This window comes from Geotrypetes seraphini, chromosome 7, assembly GCF_902459505.1.
Source record: "Geotrypetes seraphini chromosome 7, aGeoSer1.1, whole genome shotgun sequence".
Classification (NCBI taxonomy): domain Eukaryota; kingdom Metazoa; phylum Chordata; class Amphibia; order Gymnophiona; family Dermophiidae; genus Geotrypetes; species Geotrypetes seraphini.
In genome coordinates, this window is record NC_047090.1 from 38,436,103 (window position 1) to 38,457,328 (window position 21,226).

The following is a 21,226-nucleotide window of genomic DNA, read 5'->3' on the forward strand; positions in this document are numbered from 1 at the left end:
AGGCTAATGTATTTATTTATTTATATTTTATTTATTCTATGTGCTTGAAATACCGCAAATGATCCAGAACAGCAACTATTATAGTGCAATGAAATCAGGGAGAGAAATAGTAGGTGTGGGGAGAACATGAAGAGGATGGTCCAAAGGAGTTTGTGAAGAGTGGGCTTACCAGATTTTACGTTGACTCTCCCACTGATGTCACTTCCAGGTGCAACGCTTAGGAAGTGGCTTCATAGGGAGAGCCGGCGGGGTCGAGGGGAGCACATTGTTGACCACTGCGAGCAACAACTTCAACTAGAGATACAGGAGAATGGAAGGGTGCACGCGCGGCAGGCGAGACCGGGGAAGGAGCGGAGACGCACTTGGAGAAGGAGCGGGGATGCATGGCAGGTGGGATCGGAGAAGGAGCGTGGGGTGCGTGGCAGGCGGGATCGGAGAAGGACTGGGGGGGCACGTGGCAGGCAAGAGTGGGGAAGGAGCAGGGGGCATGTGGCAGGCGAGATCGGGGAAGGAGTGGGGTGGAAATGTGGAGGGGCACCACCACCTCGGGTGCCTCTCACCCTCGCTATGCCACTGATAAGGCGGTCAATTAAATAAGTGGGAGCTGAAGGATAGCAGGATTTGAAGACAAAACCGAGAAGCTTGAATTTAATGAGCAGAAACCAGGAATCAACGCTCTGTGCAAAGAAGAGGAGCGACAGGGACAAAATATTCCTACGTTCCAATGCAACATTTACGCTAGAGTTGTTTAAGGACAGGCATAGAAAAATGCCACCATGGGAATCCCAAAGAAATACTTTTATTTCCTCCTTGCCATATGTACCATAAAATATAATTTTCTCAAAAGCTAAAAACATGTATTTCTCATATAATAAAAGGCAAGGACATACCTGATAAAACGTTATTTGGCTGCTGTTCTCGAGAATTTTAAAGTTGTACATTCGCACAACACCATTGGGCTGCGGGCTTTGGCTCCATGTCAGCCACACAGTATCTGCTGTATAGTTGACTACCGTCAAGTTCTGAGGAGGTGCTGACGGCTCTGTGAAGAACAAAGACTTTACAATTCTGGTTTTCTACAATAATACAGAGTTTAATGCCATACTTTCACTATTCAGTTCATCAAAATGGTATCAGCATGCCGTATCACTGCTTAGAGAAGACCATTCTAGAGAATGACATGGATAACCTGTGGATAACTGCGGGAAACCATCTCGTGTCATTCTGTAGTGTCTCTCTCAACCTCAGTTCTTCTACACCAGCATTCTTCAATGCAAGGTTTGAGGGTCAGTGGTTGTGCCCAATCATTCTCTGATTCGTTTGTGAGCCAAGTACAGGATAACGAACTCATTGTGACATCACTGATGAGGTGGGCTCTTAGGCATTGGTGGAATGAGGCATTATGACATCACAATCTCAGCTCTGGAATGTTGCTACTCTTTAGGTTTCTGCCAGGTACTTGTGACTTGGGTTGGCCACTGCTTGAAACAGGATACTGGGTATGATGGACCTTCAGTCTGTCCCATTATGGCAACGCGTATGGTCTTATGTTCTAACCATCTGGTGTCATTCTTTAGTGTCTTTCTTAACCTCAGTCCTTCTACTCCAGTATTCTTCAATGCAAAGCTTGAGGGTCAGTGGTTATGCCCATTCATACTCTGCTTCTTCCCTCTCTCCTTAAAGAATGACATGGGGATGGTTTCCCATGGTTATCTGCGGGAACAATGAATTCTGTCACCTTGTCTTTCTCTACCATTTTCATAGGTAAAACAGTGCTTTCCAGACAAAGATCACTTTTTACAGTAAGTGGGTAAAAATATGAGCATAATGCCATTTTGTTTGTACAAGGACAGGACTGGGGGACGGGGTTGCAATTATACACATACTTATGGACTTTCCAAAGTTTGCAAGCAAATCTTCCTAAAAAAAAAAAAAAATTCCACACAAATTAGCAGTTGGAATTCTATGCAGGTAGTTTTTTGGACTAACCTTTAAAGGAAAAGTATTTGTATAGTTTTCTGTTGCACGCTGGTGCAAATATACAGGCAGTGGCCCTTAATTCTACCTCAAGCAATGCAATTTTAACACTGATGAAGCATGAAGAAATGAATGGAGATTACAGGCATTTATCAATAGACATTCTGAGGAAAAACCCAACTGGAAAGCTCCTGGTATTGAGCTTCTTTTCCACTTGGGCTATGTACAGATCTAAACTGTAACCATACCACCGTGGTAGATGGAGAAGCCTCATTCAAAAAAATGGAACTTAAGATCTTCATTAGAGTGTGTGTGGCTATGAAGAACAGACCATGAAAAACTATGTGACTCAAGATTGGATTGACAGGGCTTATGCAACCACTATGCCGACAGGTGATAAAGGTTGCATTTACCCTTGCGTTTAAGAGATGAAAAAATAATCGTTTCAAAGGCAAATTGAAAAGCCATCTATTTAAAGATGCTTTCCTATTATAACGTGTACTTCGTGAAACATCCATCAAATTCAAGGCTCTACTCTCTCTCCTTATCCCTGCCCAGATGTTTTTACCTTAATTGTCTCTCTATTCTATAACGAATGTACTTCCTACCCTCCTCTCCTCCATGTTTCAGTCTCTTTTGTCAGCCCATATTGAAAGTTTATTCATCATATAAATATGGTTTTAAATCTGCATTTTTTTTACCTCTGTACTTCGCTTAGAAATTTTTGATAGGCGGTTATATCAAATTTTAATCAAACTTGAAGCTTGCCACTTCCCAGGGGTGGCAATTGGTGTAGCCAAAGCAAAACAATAGATTCTGCATTCACACAAACACATAAAATCAATAGCTCATATGTTTTCCTGCAGGGAAGGTGGGCAGTTTTCAGATAGGCCATTAACTTGGCTAAATAGCTTTTGGAAATCTCTCTCAATTTGAGTGCATGTATACAGTATATATATGCAGACAAAGAGATACACAAATCAATAGTAAATATTTAAAAGTATGATGTCCAATTAGGCAGTTTAGAGGACAGGTGGTGTTAAGCTTACTTATGAAAATCTTGGGGCTCCTAAGGACCTGGAGGTTAACTCAGAAGAGCTTAAAGCTCAAGGTTCACCTAAAGGAGAGGTCTCCAACCTTTTTTTGTGTAAAAAGCCGCAGTGTGACTATGAGAAAGCCATACAATGAGAGGGTAGAGAAACTGGGCCTCTTCTCCCTTGAAAAGAAGAGACTGAGAGGGGGACATGATCGAAACATTCAAGATACTGAAGGGAATAGACTTAGTAGATAAAGACAGGTTGTTCACCCTCTCCAAGGTAGGGAGAACGAGAGGGCACTCTCTAAAGTTTAAAAGGGGATAGATTCTATACAAACGTAAGGAAGTTCTTCTTCACCCAGAGAGTGGTAGAAAACTGGAACGCTCTTCTGGAGTCTGTTATAGGGGAAAACACCTTCCAGGGATTCAAGACAAAGTTAGACAAATTCCTGCTGAACCAGAACATACGCAGGTAAGCCTAGACTCAGTTAGGGCACTGGCCTTTGACCTATGGGCTGCCACAGGAGCATGATGGACCACTGGTCTGACCCAGCAGCGGCAATTCTTGTGTTCTCTGAGGACCAACAATAGATTTAAAGCTCACACACAGTACTAATTTTGTAAATCGCCTTGACCTGCTTGTTCAGACTGGGTATTAAACTTTCAAAATGAATACCATGATCAATACTAATTCTAAAACACTAAAAGGACCTATATTAGAAACTCACTTTATTTTGGATTGTCAACCGTAAATTCCATAAATGAGGCACCTGAGCGACACACCTAAGAGACCGTTTGCAGTCACGATATCAAGTAGGCAAGATTGAAATGAACACAATTTGCAGGAATTAAAGCACATTTCAGACAACCGTTTGAGGGCTGCCAACGGAGGATTTCGGGGTCGCGTGTGGCCCTGGGGCCACGCATTGAAGACCACTGGCCTAGGGTGTCTAATACCCTTGCAAGTAGCCTGTGAATCAAAGGTACATGCTCATCTTGAATCGACCCGTCATTCAACATTTTTTTTTTTTTTTTTAACGTCTCATCACTTCTCTGGAATGATTGCCAGCTACTTTACGAAGGGAAGCATCATTAAAAAAAAATTAAAACTTAATTAAAAACTCATTTCCTTCTGTTAGCTTTTGATGGTTCCTTATGATAGTTTTGGGCCCTATTTTACTAAGGTGAGCTAAGCGTTTTAGCGCGCATTTAGCGCACTCTAAATCAACACATGTGCTAACCGCTAACACGTCCATAGGATAACATGCACGTGTTAGCTAATGTTTACCGCACGCTAAAAAGCATAGTACACCTTAGTAAAAGAGGGGGTTGGTCTCTTCGAAATGGTGAGATTTTATTTAATTTATATTTTACCAAATCCCCCCTCCCCCTTATACTAAGCTGAGATAGAGGTTTCTATAGGGTTACCAGATTTTTGGGAATGAAAATGCAGACCTATGGCCCACCCAGTTCTGTCTGACCCCCACCCCGTCCCGCATGAGTCGCATCCTGTTCCGCCTCCAACCCTGCCGCAGCCTATCCCAAGCCCCACCCCCCACAACCTGCTCACTTGTCGGAACAGCATCTGCGCATGCGCTGGCGTGACGTGATGGCGTCGCATGCGTGTGCATGATGTCACCGCGTTGCATCTGCGCATGCGAAGATGCCGGGTTTTGGAAAAGCCATCCGGACCCCCGGACATGTCCGGGGAAATCTGGACGTCTGGTAACCTTAGGTTTTTACCGCGGCCCGGAGCGCTAAATGCTCCGATGCTGCTCTGACGCTCATCGGATTTCTATCAGAGCATTTAGTGTTCTGGACCATGGTAAAAACCTCTACCACAGCTTAGTACAGGAGTGAGCAACTCCGGTCCTTGATGGCTAGAATCCAGTCGGGTTTTCAGGATTTCCCCAATGAATATGCATGAGATCCATTTACATGCACTGCTTTCAATGTATATTCATTGGGGAAATCCTGAAAACCCAACTGGATTCTAGCCCTCAAGGACCGGAGTTGCTCACCCCTGGCTTAATACAAGGGGGAGGGGAGTCATTTTGAATTATTTCAGAATGCAAGTGTGATAGAAAAGTTATCATTCAACAAAAAAAATACTGTCTCAGATTTGGCGTTCCTTTTCTGAGCTTTTTTGATTTTGCACCGCTTTGGCCTGCTTGCCAGTAAAGGCGTTATAAAAACTTTGAATAACCATAACCACGAACTAAACATTAATTAGATGCATTCAGCTGCCCTGAGCAATCAGATGGATTCAGCATCTCAAGGGTCGATATTCAAAATGGCGAGCACCCCTTGCCTTAAAATCATTTGTCTGGAGCTAACCACAGCGCTTAACCAGATATTGTTGTTGAACATACCCGGTTAGTAACTGAGACAAAAACGACTACTTTGTGGGCGGTCCGGGGCGGAGCCAGCACTTATCTGGTTCCTATGAGCGTCGGGATCAGCGCGGAGCATTCAGTGCGCCGGCCTGCGCTAAAAACCACTATCGTGGTTTTGTAAAGGGGGTGGGGTGGGCAAATAAATAGGTTTTCGTAAAACACAGTCCCTCTCTTTATCCCATTTGATTAATTCACATTTAAGCTTTATCTGGCCACATAAACCTAGAAATTCAATGCCGGGTTCCGGACAGAGCTCAGCATTGAATATTCGGATATAATGCCAGTGGTGTCCAAAAAACATTGACCACAGCTAGCTGAATATTTATTCATTATAGTCACTGCATGCTCGTATATCCTTACAAAAGAGGTATTTGGGTGCAGGCTTACATTTGAGTTGTTGGTGGGGATTAAGAAATAGTAGAAAAATCCAGATTTCAAATGTGGGGGCCTTCCATTTCTACTGAAACTTTGTGAAATATAAATATTCCTTGAAATAGCCCCTTGAGGGCGCCATCTGGACAGGAAATTTCAGGGCATGCAGACGCGAAATTGAGAATTGGACGGGACAGTTGGCTAATTCAGAACTTTGCAGAGCTGAAAAGTTCTGTTTTGAAATTTATACACGTGTAAGCTCCTGGTAGCAGCTCTTACTAGTGTATATTAAAACCAGTACAGTGAGTGAACTCTTAAGCAGAGAGTGTGGCACAGTGGTTCAGTGGCGTACCTAGGGGGGGGCGGGGGGGGCGGGCCGCCCCGGGTACCAGCCCTGAGGGGGTGTTCCCGGCCTTGCCGCTCAGTCCCCCCCCACGCCCGAAGGACCACTCGCCCCACTGACCTTCCAGCACACCTATGAAGCAGCCCGCAGCAGGATCGCGACGTCAGCAATCCCTCAGCTGCTTGGGCGCTGCTTCCTGCGCCGCGGTCCCGTCCCTCCTCTGACGTCAGAGGAGGGGGCGGGACCGCGGCGCAGGAAGCAGCGCCCAAGCAGCTGAGGGATTGCTGACGTCGCGATCCTGCTGCGGGCTGCTTCATAGGTGTGCTGGAAGGTCAGTGGGGCGAGCGGTCCTTCGGGCGTGGGGGGGGCAGTAGCTTAAGGTAGCCCGGCGCAGGAAGCAGCTCCTAAGCAGCGCAAAGATAGCTGACGTCGCGATCCTGCTGCGGCTGCTTCATAGGTAGTGCGGGGAGGCCAGGGGGGCGAATGGTCCTTCGGGGTGGGTCGGGGCATCAGGCCTTCAGGGTGGGGCGGGCGGGCGGGCAGGCAGACTTTTAAGGGGGAGGGGGGTGACAGGCAGGCAGGCAGGCCTTCAAGGGGGGGGTGCAGGTCTTCGGGGGGGGGTGCAGACCTTCAAGGGGGTGCAGGCCTTCAAGGGGGGGGCAGGCAGGCAGGCCTTCAAGGGGGGGACAGGCCTACAAGGGGGGGGGACAGGCCTACAAGGGGGTGCAGGCCTACAAGGGGGGGGACAGGCCTTCAAGGGGGGACAGGCCTTCAGGGGGGGTGCATGCCTTCAGGGGGGGGTGCCGACCTTCAAGGGGGTGCAGGCCTTCAAGGGGGGGACAGGCAGGCAGGCCTTCAAGTGGGGGGACAGGCCTTCGGGGGGGTGCAGGCCTTCGGGGGGGGGGTGCAGACCTTCAAGGGGGTGCAGGCCTTCAAGGGGGGGACAGGCAGGCAGGCCTTCAAGGGGGGGACAGGCCTACAAGGGGGTGGGACAGGCCTTCAAGGGGGTGCAGGCCTTTGGGGGGGTGCCAACCTTCAAGGGGGGGTGCAGGCCTTCAAGGGGAGGGACAGGCCTTCAAGGGGGGACAAGCAGGCAGGCCTTCAAGGGGGGGCCAGGCCTACAAGGGGGTGGGACAGGCCTTCAAGGGGGTGCAGGCCTTTGGGGGGGTGCCAACCTTCAAGGGGGGGACAGGCCTTCAAGGGGGGACAAGCAGGCAGGCCTTCAAGGGGGGGTCAGGCCTTCAAGGGGGGGACAGGCCTACAAGGGGGTGGGACAGGCAGACCTTTAAGGGGGGACAGGCCTACAAGGGGGTGGGACAGGCAGACCTTTAAGGGGGGATAGGCCTTCAAGGGGGGACAAGCAGGCAGGCCTTCAAGGGGGGGTCAGGCCTTCAAGGGGGGGGGACAGGCCTTCGGGGGTGCAGGCCTTCGGGGTGGGTGCAGGCATTCGGGGTGGGTGCAGGCATTCGGGGTGGGTGCAGGCCTTCGGGATGGGTGCAGGCCTTCAGGGGGGGACAGACCTTCGGGTGGGGGGTACAATCCTTCGGGGAGGGTGCAGGCCTTCAGGGGTGGGGTTTAGGCGTTCAGAGGGGGACAGACCTTCGGGTGGGAGGTAAAGTCCTTCGGGGGGTGCAGGTCTTCAGGGGTGGGGTGTAGCCCTTCTGAGGGGGGACAGACCTTCGGGGGAGGGGGGTCCTGGTGTAAAAGTACACAGAGGGAGAGAGGGAAGGGGGGGTTCAAAGATACGTGCATATGCCAGACTTTGGGGGTTAGAAATAATGGGTCTAAAAACAGAGGAGTGGGAGAGAGATGGTGCATAATGGGATTTAGGGAGGGAAGGAACAGAAAGGGAGAGAACTTGGAAACAGGGGATGGTGTGGAGGGGGGATAGAGATACTGGATAGGAGGATAGTTGGGAACAGAAAGGGAGAGATGGTGGATCCTGGGGTGGTGGGGAGTTGAGAAAAGGTGAATCTGTGGATGGAGACAAAAAAAAGGAAAGATGCCAGATCTCCGGGAGAGGGAAGGGAAACGGAAGGGGAGAACAGAGATGGCAGACGGATGGTTAGCACGGAGAAAGGAGACCCTGGCAAGCAAGACAACAAGAGCCTGGGACCAACAAGATTTGAATATTGATCAGAGAACAAAAGGTAGAAATAATAATTTTATTTTCTGTTTTGTGATTACAATATGTTAGATTTGAAAAGTGTACATGAGACAGCTTGAAATGGGAACTTTTCTATTTTTGTGAATGGCAAGGCTGAGTTCAGTTAAAATATATGCTTTATAAGAAAATATAATAATGTGTTTTATAAAGTTTATAAGCATTGCTGGCATACTCGGTGAGGTGTTCCTAGTGTTGTTGGTGGTGGTAGCATGTCAGTGTGTTGAGAGGAAGAGGTAGTCTGGGAAATTCTGCTGAGCAAACTCTGGGCCCATTTCCACCCCCAGTTAGTCCACTCCACTCAACTGGTTCACACACTGAGTGGGTCTTTGGGTGTTATTTCTGGGTAGTTGTTTTAGAATCTCTTCCAGTGGTTTGTCAGTATCTCCTTCTGGTCCAAGGAAGGAAACTTTGTCAACCTTAGCATTGACCTTCAGAATATGTTTGTAACAGCGCTGCTTGTGTGGCATTAGGCTATGTAGTGATCGAAAGAAAAAAACAGACCTTTGCACATTTTTGCACTATATGGTGGGTGTATGAGGAGATTCATTTCCTGCACAGTTAAGTCCATGTGAAGTTACCTTGTGCTGTATTTGACATCTAGCAAGGTCTCTGTTTGGAAGGAAAGATCTAAGCTTAAAAATGAAGTGGCCAGAAGTTATGTTAAAAGTAGATAGCGTAGCTGGTTTTAAGAAAGGTTTGGACAAATTCCTGGAGGAAAAGTCCATTGTCTGTTATTAAGACATGGGGGAAGCGTCTGCTTGCCCTGGATTGGTGCACTCAGCAGCAACAAATACTAGTTTTGGCTGGCTCTTTCCCCGCATTTCTCCTCTCTTCCCCACGATTTAATATCCAGTTCAGGCAGTAAGTAAATGCATCGGCAGGGGGGGTCTGGTAAGTCTTGGGGGCTGGGGATGGAAGGTGAGAATCAGTTCTGTAGGCTATCAGAAATTTGCTTAATTATCTACTCACACAGAAAAGCAGTAAAGTCAATAGGTTCTCTGAGTGGGAACAACCTGTTTGATCTTGCACTCTTGTGATTGACCAATTGTTTATCACTGTTTAATTTATCACATTGATTAATTTGAGCACACCTGAGGTGTCCTATGATGGTGTGCACTGCAGGCAGAGGAGCCTTATTGTGTAAAGCACTGGAGAATTCTCTCCTCTCGCTTACCTCTCACGCTGAGGACACCCTGCTTCAGTATAATCATTTATATGATTTATCTTATAAACATTATTACGTGGTCTTTTCCTCAAGTGCTGAGACATCAGGTTGTTCCCACTTGGAGAACCTATTGACTTTTACTGCTTTTCTGTGTGGCTTTAACATTTTTGCTATTCAGTATACCTAAACTATTATTCAGTAGAAAAAATATGGTTTGTTCAATCAAATCCTGTGTGGACATTGGACTTCTATGAGTGAATGTTCTGCTTGATTGAACAAACTAAATTTTTTCTACTGAATAATAGTCTAGGTACAATGAAAGTAAATAGCAAAAATGTTTGAGTAGATAATTAAGGAAATCTTTTTCATATTGCTTGCTTATGGACTGGGAAAAAAGACTGTTCAAGCAAATGTCTCCAGAACTGCTTTAATGGAAAAATGTGATTTTTTTTTTTAAGTACTTTGTGAAATTTATTGTTGTTGTGAAATTTATTGTTATACTTTGTTTAAACTTAAAAAGCGGTGTCATTAACAGTGAATCTAATCGAAAAATCGATTCAACAGGGTGAATCGAATCGAATGAAATATTTTTCTCTGAATCGGGCAGCACTATTGGCTACCATGAGAATGGGCTACTGGGCATGATGGACCATTGGTGTGACCCAGTTAGGCTATTCTTATGTTATGTTCTCATCTGTAGGGGCCTTTGTTTTCACTTCTTATTTTAATGTATTTTTTTCCTGGGAACTTATCAGTGTTTTTTTATAATGGGAACAAAAATGGAAGAGAATTAATGTGTGTGGAATGGGGGGGTAACTAATTTCTTCAGCTAAATAATTCAATCCACTTCAAACAGACATAGGAGAACTCACGCACCATTCACACACCCTCCAACCAAAAACGTCAAAAGAAAAAAACTGTTCGACAACCTCCTAGCCATTCGAGCTGCAACACTTGACCCCCAACTCTACAACCTATTGACCTCGACCACAAACTACAAAACCTTAAAAAAAGAAATAAAAACCCTTCTATTCAAAAAAACACATAAAACCAAACTAACATAATCAGAACTGTCCCAAGCATCACCTGCAACTACTCCATATGTACTTCTGATGTCATGACAATTCCGACATAATTTATGTTATGTTATGTTTGGAATAATGGTTACATAAATGAGGTTCAATAAAAGAAAATTTTCACTGCCTGTTTCTATTCTGACCATTTATTCCATTTCATGGTTATTGCAAAAAAAAAAAAAAAAAAAATTTTTCCATGAGGGGGGGGGGGGGGTCAAAAAATGATGGGCCCCGGGTGCCACATACCCTAGGTACGCCACTGCAGTGGTTAAAGCCACAGCCTCAGCATTCTGAGGTTCTGGGCTCAAATCCATGCTGTTCTTTGTGACCCTGGGCAAGTCACCTAATCCCCCCATTGCCCAAGGTACATTAGATAGAGTGTGAGCCCACCTGGACAAATAGGGAAAATGCTTGAAGTACCTATATGTAAACTACTTTGAGTGTGGTTGTATAAACCATAAAAAGGGGTTCATAGTCTGAAGTGCACAAGACAACTGCGGAGAAAGGTGAGTGGCTAATCGCACACAGGACATCAGCGCGCCGGATTTAGATTTAATTTTAAAGTGTTCTGAGGGGTTTGGGGGGAACCCCCCATTATAGTGGAAACAAGCTTTTTCCCTATTTTTTAGGGAAAAAGTTCAATTTCCTCTATGATGGGGGGGGGGGGGTTTTCCCACACACACCTCCCCAATGCCCCCCAACGGCAGCGGCAACACTACTAACAAGTGGGGAGGTTTCCCCCCCTCAGAACACTTTAAAATTAAGTTTCAATCCGGCGCGCTGAAGCCTTGCGTACGATTGGCCACCCACCTTTGTCCGTGTGCGATTGTCTCGCGCAATTTTGACAAAAAGGTAGTATACAAGTCCAATGCCTTTCCCTGATGTTTCCAAGTTTATTTACATTTTAATATACCGACCATCATCGTGCATCTGACTAGTTTACAAAGCTAAAAAATATGAATATAAATTTAAAAGTGAGGAAAAAATTAAAAGGTTGTACAAATAATGCCTGGCAGAAACCCAAATAGTAGAAACATTCCAGAGCTCAAATTATGATGTCATAATACCTCATTCCACCAATGCGTAAGAGCCAACTTCCTCAGTGATGTCACAATGGTTTCATTGTTCTATACTTGGCTCACTTCTGATATTATATTGGAGGACACAGTGTGGTACAGTGGTTGGCGCTACATCCTCAGCACTCTGAGGTTGTGGGTTCAAGCCCCATGCTGCTCCTTGTGACCTTGGACAAGTCACTTAATCCCCCTATTGTCCTAGGTAATTTAGAAAGATTGTGAGCCCGTTGGGACAGACAGGGGAAAATGCTCGAGTACCTGAATAAATTCATGTAAACCATTCTGAGCTTCCCTGGGAGAATGGTACAGAAAACTGAATGAATAAATGTCAGCCATTGGCATCCAACAACAGTGGGATATCAAAACCGGGTCAAAATGTTTCACTTTTCTTTTGAAACAAACGTCAAAAGTGCTCCTCCCAATCGTATCACTCTGAATGTGATTGCTTTGCTAAAAAATGGAGCATAATGATAATATCAGAAAATGAAAAGTGAGATACTGTCAATTTAAACACACTGTCCAGTTAAATTGCTTTGAATACTGACCCCTTTTGTGGTTTTCTTTTCAGACCACAACCTTTCGTTCCTGAGGCCTTACTTACCAGACTCCTCTGTGTATAACGCAAGCCGAACCAACGGGCCAAGTCCTTTTCGGGTGCTTGCGGCAACAAAGATCTTGTAGAGGGTAAACGGCAAAAGGTTCTCCAGAACAACGGTCCTGTTTCGAGTGGTAAAAGAATAGTTTAGCGCCGGTCCATATAACTGTATATCGTAACCTATCACGTTGCCGCATGGCTGTTCTGGAGGATCCCAGGAGAGCAGAACAGAGGAAGACGTGAGGTTTTGGTGATTTCTGATTATTGGAGGAGACTGGGGCACTGTAAGAGAGAGAGAAAAGAGTTGATGTTTACTTCAAGTCAAATATCGGCTCGAAATAATGACAGGGGTGGCCATACAACTTATATTGCGGAATTGGAAGAACTGGGATAAGTTGAATTACACCTTTTGGTGGGAATCTCTTTGCCATATTTTTAAAATGGAACGTTTGTTGGCCATACAGCAGGGGCGATATAGGAAATTTTTGAATGTTTGGGAAACATTGATTAAATTTTGTAAGGAATAATATCTGATTTTATTTATTTAAACATTCACATCCAGGGTAGGAAGGAGGGGGTATGGATTTACATTAAAATTGAATTAAGGGAATTTATGGATAGTTTATTGTAAGTTTTATTATACTTGATTGTTAGGCGGGAGGGTGGGGGGAAAATAATTGTATATTATTCTCTGTAAGTCATTGTGTTTTTCTTGTAATATTATTCACTAGTATTTTAGCCCGTTACATTAACGGGTGCTAGAAGATATGTCTGTCTGTCTTTATTTCTGTCTCTCTCTCTCTGTCCCGCTGTCTTTCTTTCTGTCTGTCTCTCTCCCTGGCTCCCTTTGTCTGTTTGTCTTTCTGTGTCTCTCCCTGTTCCTGTGTCTTTCTTCTTTTCTTTCTGTCTCCCTTCCTCCCGTTGGTGCTAGAATATATGTCTGTCTTTCTTTCTGTCTCTCTCCCTCCCTGGCCCCCTTTATCTGTCTGTCTTTCTGTCTCTCTCCCTGCCCCTGTCCCTGTGTCTTTCTTCCTATCTCCTTCCCTACTTCCCTGTGCAGCAGCCGCAGCATTCCCTCTCCCTCCATTTCCCTGTGCATCATCATTTTTTCCCTCAGTCTAGCTTCTCCTGCCCCTCCTACACTCAGTACCGTCACCCGCTGCTGGTGGCTCCGTGCTCGGCCGCCGCAGCCTGCAGTCGCCGCCAGCCGCCATGGCCTGAAGCTGCTGCAGCATGCAGCTGCCAACAGCCGCCATGGCCGACATCTGCCTCAGGGGGAAGAGAGAAAGAGAGAGAGATTCGCGCGCTTGCGCACTCCTACCTGCGGTGCCCTACAGCTCACAGAAAATGGGAGCATGCAGGTGGGAGTGCGCATGCGCGGCTTAGGGTTTTATTATATTAGATAGATGTTATTTGCTTGCACAATAGTAGTTTGGAAATTCAATAAAGATATATATATATATATATATATATATATATATTTAAAAAAGAAACTTAATTACAGTAACTGGTTTCCATGAGCAGTATCACTGGCAGGAGGTGAGTCAACTGATTACTCATAGACAAGCATTTCCCTTTTAACCACAACTTATTAATGATTGAGTGACTACAAAACCAAACTACAAGTTGAATGCAGAACTCATAAAACCTGCTTGCCAGAAATTACTATATGCTTGTGTGTCCAGATATACTTTTGGATTGATCTAATAGCCCTGTCAAGATCCTCTTGGACACTCCCCCCCTCCCCCCCCCCTCACCGACATGATCTGAAAATTTGTTAACATGTGAATTAAGGTGCACTAACTGCTACTACAGCAAGTGCCTGCTAATTTGTGTATTGACTGCATATTAACTTAAACCCCCCATTGCTAGGGTTACCAGCTGGATATGTCCTCTTTTTAGAGGGCTGTCCGGGTTCCCAGATGGACTTTCCCAAAGCCCGACAGCTTCGACGCTCATAGAATTCGTATGAGCATCAGAGCTGTTACCGCTATGGTTTTGTAAAAGGGGATGGGGGGATTATACATAGAAACATGATAATAATAATAATAATAACTTTATTCTTATATACCGCCAATAATCTTGCGACTTCTAGGCGGTTTACAATGAGGTGAAACTGTACAAACAGCGAATTACAGAGTATAACAGTGAACATCTGATATTAACAACATTAATAATAACAACAGTTTATATACTGCCGGAACGGGAAGTTCCGTGCTATTTACAATGAGTTAGAAAAGTTTCATAAATTGATTGGAACATTCATAGTTTAGAGATTAGAGGTTAATAGTTTGCAAGATCAGATGTGGGTGGAATTACGAATGGGGCTATTGACCTTATTCGTTACCTATGTAATTCAAGAACAGGTATGTTTTTAGGTGTTTCCTAAATTCGCTATAGTTGTTTGAGTGTGTGATTAGTTTTCCTAGGTCTTTGCCCCATAAGGCTGCTTGGTACGATAGAAGTTGTTGATGATGTCTCTTATATCTGCATCCTCTAGCCGGTGGGGAAACAAATTTCAGGTGTATGCTTCTCTCATGTCTGTTAGTTGGAAATGAGAAGAGGTCTATTATATATTTAGGGGCTAGGCCTGATAATACCTTAAAACAGAGACATCCTAGCTTGAACTTCGTGCGAGCCTCCATTGGCAGCCAGTGCAGGAGTCGGTAGGAAGGGGTTATGTGATCGGACTTCTTCAACCCGAAGATCAACCTGACTGCTGCATTTTGTATAAGTTGTAGTCTCTGCATTTGCTTCCTAGAGATTGCCAGATGGGTAATGTTGCAATAATCAAGGTGGCTTAGTATTAGGGATTGTACCAGAATTCTGAATGCTGAGGTGTCGAAGTATGCTCTAATGGACCTAAGTTTCCAGAGAGTAAAAAATCCTTTTCTGACTAGGGAGTCTACATGGTCTTTCATAGTTAGACCTTGGTCCAGTATTACCCCCAGAACCTTCATTGTTGGTTGAATAGGGTAGTTGAGTTTGTTAATGCGTAGTGATTTAGTCGTGATATGTGGGTGTGGCGAGGCTATAAAGAACTTAGTTTTATCTGAATTGAGCTTGAGTTTGAATTCTGTGGTCCATTGTTCCATCAGGTTTAGCGCTTCTGTTGCTGTGGGGGTGATTTCGGAGGGTGACGTAATAAACAGGATAATGATAGTAAAGTCATCCGCGTAACTGAATACTTTTATACCTCGCTGGGCCAGCTGCATGCCTAGTGATGATATATAGACGTTGAAGAGTAGAGGGGATAATGGGGACCCCTGTGGAATGCCTGATGGGTTTCTCCATGTTTTAGAGAGGTTGCCGTTGAAGCGTACCTGATAGGTGCGGGCCGTAAGGAATCCTCGGAACCAGTCAAGTACCTCACCTCCAATGCCGATTGCGTCTAAACATTGTAGTAATTTTTTGTGGTCCACCAAGTCGAAGGCCGAGCTCATGTCAAATTGCATGATTAAGGCGTTATGGCCCTTGGTGAATAGGTTGCGTAAGTGTTCTAGGATCGCTGCTATCACCGTCTCAGTGCTAAACAGAGGTCTGAAGCCGGACTGGGTTTCGTGTAGTAGAGAAAACTGATCAAGGTAGTCCATCAATTGGGTATGTACTAAACCTTCCATTATTTTTACGAAGAATGGAATGGACGCTACCGGTCTATAGTTGGTTACTGATGTTAGGGAATGTTTGCGATTTTTTGGAATTGGGGTGATTATAATGTGACCGTTATTCGTTAGGAATTTTCCGTTTTTGAACTTATTGGTCATACAGCTCCATAGTGTTAGTTTAAAGTCTAAAGGAGCTGCTTTCATAATGTTGGGGGGACAGGGATCTAGAATGCATTGTGATTTAGTATATTTGTTATAGAGTTTTATGAAGTTATTCCATTCTAGATCTTGAAATGAGTTCCAAAACATATCCACTGGTATTTCATTTTCATGTGACCTGTTTGGGCCGCCGCGGGAGCGGACTGCTGGGCAGGATGGACCTATGGTCTGACCGGCAGAGGCACTGCTTATGTTCTTATGTTCTTATGTGTGTTGGCTATTTGATGTGCATGTGTGTTGTTTGTTGGGCACATGTTCCTTAGGTTCACAATTTTTGAGTCAAAGTGTTGTGCTAGATCGTCTGCTGATGGGAGTTTTGTGTCGTGCATGGATTGATTGTGGCGTGTGGTATCAAATAAATTTGTGACCAGGTTAAACAGTTCTTTAGTGTTGATTCCTTTTGAACTCGTGTTGGATGTGTGTATTTTGGACGAGTAGAATGTTTTTCGTTTTTCTTTTATCAGTTGTTTGTAGTCCTTTATGTTGGATCTCCAGTTGTTCCGGTTTAGTATTTCTCCCATTTTATTCCAGATCCTTTCTAGTCGTCTTACTGATTGTTTCATTTTTAATAGTTCTGAGTCGAACCATTTATTATATTTATTTGAGCGTTTTGTTCTGTTTCGTTTAGGGGCTATTTTGTCTAAGATGGATGTGCTTGTTTTTGTCCACTGTTCCCAGAACTCATCCCCTTCATTTATCTCCTCGCGCGATTCGTAGTGTGCCCAGTATTCCTCTGGGTTGATGTGGCCCCTTGTGAGATGTTCTTTTATTTTTATCTTTGGGTGAGTTTTTTCTTTTGGTTGATTCCAGATTAAGTTAAAGTAGTAGGTGAAGTGATCGGATCAGATGTCGTGGTACCAGAAGCCATCGGATATAGAAATAGTGGGATTTAGGATTTCTTTTGAGGACATAGATACCAAGTCTAACTGATGGCCTTTCTCATGAGTTTGTGTGGATGAAGGGAGATTGTAGTTGAGTGAGGATAGGAAGTTTTTAAAATCTTTTGTGTCGGGATTGTCCTCGTTCTCTAAGTGTAGGTTTATGTCTCCTGCTATAATATTATAAGACGGGGTAATTGAGTTATGTAAGATGAATTCGTAGAAGTCCTCTCTGGCCTTTGACCAGCTTTTTGGCGGGACGTAAAATAGAATGCAGGAGAGGTACTCTTCTAGATCCTTGTTACTAATTTTGCATGCTAGTGTTTCTAATTGGTTAGTTATCTTGGAGTCTGTTAATTCAAGTTCAAGTTCTTCCTTAAGGATGACAGCCAGTCCTCCCCCTCTTCTGTCTTCACGATTTAACATGTGAATTTTGTAGTTATCTGGTATTAGGTCGTTAAGTATTGGATCCTCTTCTGACAGTAGCCATGTTTCCGTTAGAAAGAGGCAGGCTAGCTTCTTGCTGATGATCCAATCTTTGATTAAGAAAGCTTTGTTCCTTACTGATCTGGTGTTGAGGTAGGCGCAGGGAACAGAGGTAGTAGTGATGGTTGAAGTGTGTGTAGTGATTTTGATAGGTTTTATTTCCCTTGTCCTTTTTTTGAGGGTGCGGTGAGGTCTACTGTTGCTTGTGATTATTTTAATATGATTTATTCTTTCTTCCTGTTGGTTAGTTAGCAGCCTAATGGGTGTGTCAGGGTAGTGAACGGGGTAAGGTTTTGGATAGAGTGAGATAACGTCCCTAACGTTATTGCTTAATAGATAGATCAATAGGATCAATAAAAGCTTCATGTCTGCTGGTTGTTGTAGTTCCTTCCTGTGTTAAATGTTATGTTATGTTAAATGTTATGTTAGGCTCCCACGCTCCTCTCTCGATGCAGGGAGTATTGGAAAGAAGGCAGGCTCTCCGGTGGCAGATAAAGGCCAAATGGCCCACCTAGTCTGCCCATCCGCAGTAACCATGATCTCTTTCTCTCTCTGAGAAATCCCATGTGCCTATCCCAGGCTCTTTTGAATTCAGACACAGTCTGTTTCAACCACCTCTTCCGGGAGACTATTTCCTTGCATCTACCACCCTTTCTGTAAAAAAGTATTTCCTTAGATTACTCCGGAGCCTATCACCTCTTAACTTCATCCTATGCCCTCTCATTGCAGAGTTTCCTTTCAAATGAAAGAGACTCAACTCATGCACATTTATATTACGTAGGTATTTAAACGTCTCTATCATATCTCCCCTCTCCCGCCTTTCCTCCAAAGTATACTACTTATCACTTTTATAGCGTTGAAAGGCATACACAGCACTGTACATTTTTATATTTATAGACGGTCCCTGCTGCCTTTTGATGTAAGTAATGTTTAAGATAGTATTGTCTGCATTGTATAATTGTAATATTATACTTTGCACAAAAATAGCCAATAAAAACTGCAAAAATTTAGGGCCCCTTTTACAAAGTCATGGTAGCGATTCTCCCACAGCAAATGTACCGAAGTCAATAGGAATTGAATGGGCTTCGATGCATTTGCCACAGGAGAATCACTCTTGCAACTTTTTTAAAGGGGCCCTTATTGAATCCAGTATGAAAAAAAAAAAAAAATGAAATAGTCATATACTTTGGTATAAAATGATCAAAGTCAACTTTAGGTGGAAGGGCACACATGATCAGAATACTGTACTTTTCCCCTGTTGGATTCAATAAATTTTAAATTTTTACAACTTTGGCTCTCTTGGTGCTTCTCATATTTTCCCCTCACTACGTTGTTCCTTGCAGAATATTTCATGAGAGGTTTATCTTTCTTTTTGGTTCAAGAAGTTTCTTTTTACCATCTTCCTCAGTCTTGATGTGTAACTTCGTCATGTAGTTTGTAGAAAATCCTTTTTCTGTGGCCGGGTTGATTTTGAGAATGTAATCGGCGTATTTTTCAAGCTGGTCGATCAATCTGTATGTATCATAAGTTATGAGACTGATCATCACAGGACCGACATCAGAATCCCCTACAGTCAGTGAAAGCTGATAGAAAACCAGGCCATTTGGCTGCAGTGGTGGAAGCCAGCTTATGTTTACGGCGGTAGACGTCACATTTTGATAGGTGAGGTTTCGTACAGGGCCATCTGGAGCTACAGCGAGCAGGGACAAGATTAAGAAAAGAGTTTAATTAGCTATGATAAGAAAAAGAAACTAATCTATATATTTTGCTTAAGTTTATATGTGGATCTGATTCACTTCCCCACCTCCTTTACAAAGCCGCGCTAGCGTTTTTTGCGCTGACCACCGCGGTAACAGCTCCGATGCTCATAGAATTCCAATGAGCGTCCAAGCTGTCACCGCCACAGCCAGTGCTAGAAACGCTAGGGCGGCTTGGTAAAGGAGGGGGTTTATTAAAGAGTCGATCCATCGACCAAACCACTTCTCAATTAAATGTTAATTACCCTGCAAATCCTACAACACGCAAGATTTGCTATACAAAAACTAAAGCCCATATGAAAAACTTCCTGTTGTCATCTTCAATGGCTCATATATTAATAATGAAACGCGTTAACAATTCAGCATTACATTCATACCAGGAAGATGTCACTCTGTGCAGGATAAATGGAATTTGATGTTTTTATAAACAATTTCGGAGAAAATTCTAAAGACTGAGACTAAGGGCTCATTTTACTAAGGTGCGTTAGGGCCTTAACGCACGGAATATCGCATGCTAAATTGCTGCATCCATTATTCTAGAAGCGTACCGCGCAGTTTAGCGTGCGGTAATTTTGTGCGTGCGCTAAAAACACTAGCGCACATTAGTAAAAGGAGCCCTAAGACATATTTTGGGGGGAAAAAAACCCTGTTTTGAAAAAAGCCAAAGTACAGAAATAATCATCCAACAAAACCTACTCTGATTTTTTACCAAAAAATCCACAGCAGGTTTTTCAAATTTGCTCTCGATTTCTGCAAGAATCAGATTTGGCACACCTGTGAAAGTTTTGAGATCAACGTATGTTCAACTACCTTTTATAAAAAAATAAGGCAACCTGAAGCCTTCTAAGATTTCACTAATGCTTCACTAGATATTGTAGAAAAAAAAAAGGTGCAATCCCCATGCAAATGGCAGGAAGGTAGAAAAGTGAGGAAAATGATCAAAGAAGGCCCAACCCAATTAACCCTTTCAGGACCAAGGGACATATTTGTCCCATAACTTTAAAATCCTATAAATTTTGATTGGGATAGTCTACAGTTCTAAATTTGATATGTACGGATTCCATATGATACTGCCTTTATGTAAACAAACTGGTTCCGACATTCATTCATTAGCGTCGTTGCCAGATTGACGAGAAGATTCACTTGCCACACTGTCCATAAGCCAGAAGTGTGATTTTTTAAAATAAAAATAATGATATTTCACAAAAAAAATCAATTTTTTGGCATCTGCAAGCCCTTTTTACCATAAAAATGTCGTCAAAACCACAAAAATTGGCCTACGATCCTTATGGTCCTGAAAGGGTTAAAAGGGTCTTTAATAAATACTGTGTTTATCGACAACTTTTTGCTTTATCATTTCCTTCACTTTTCTACTTTCCGATAGATGTTGCACACTGTTTGGTATAAATTTCAATTTTGCGAAGCCTGGCAGAAGATAACTAAAGGACCCAAGGGGGTTCAACTGGCTTGAAACGAGACTAAAAATGAACAGTAATAAATACAGGCAGTCAGTCCCCGGGTTAAGGACGCCTTACATGGAGGCTCGTGTTCTGTTTAAGTTGGGTTGGATTTTCTATAAGGTTATGTATAGTACTGGTCCGTTGTACATGGTTAACAGATTCTCTCTAGCATCGTATAAATATAGTAGAAAATCTCATGCCCTGTTTACCTTTACGTCAGTACAGGGCTGTAAAAGCAAGCAATTTCTTGACCATACTTTAGCATTCCAAGCGGCTTCACATGATAGAGAATTTCAACTGTTATTGCTTGGAGCCTGTTCTTATAAACATTTCAGAACTCAATTGAAAACTCATCTCGTCTCAAAATACTTGGTCAAATAATTTTCTTTTTGTCATTGTCAAATTGTCTTTAGATCATAATCTTTTGTAAACCACGTAGAACTTATGGTTATGCAGTCAAGAAGTACGATGTTATGTTATGTTAGTTGTTCTTTTTAAAGCTGTTCTTAAGTTGGATTTGTTTGTAACTCAGATCTTGTAGATTTTAAGATTCTTGCTGCTTACCTCTGCTCCCAGCTGACAAAAGGGACAACTGTCCCTACCGGTGTTCCCTCTAAG

General features: G+C 43.6%; 1 protein-coding gene across 7 annotated transcripts in view; it reads right to left on the reverse strand.

Annotated features, from left to right (window-relative positions):
• The window catches only part of PTPRQ (protein tyrosine phosphatase receptor type Q), a 294,193-nt gene that overhangs the window by 123,360 nt on the left and 149,607 nt on the right, over positions 1–21,226 (reverse strand). For all 7 annotated transcript variants that reach the window (XM_033952701.1, XM_033952702.1, XM_033952703.1 and 4 more), the window contains 3 exons: positions 18,788–19,081; positions 12,210–12,485; positions 891–1,042 (listed from right to left, as the gene is read on the reverse strand). In XM_033952701.1, coding sequence (XP_033808592.1) covers positions 891–1,042; positions 12,210–12,485; positions 18,788–19,081 — 722 coding nt within the window. The remainder of the gene's footprint in view (positions 1–890; positions 1,043–12,209; positions 12,486–18,787; positions 19,082–21,226) is intronic.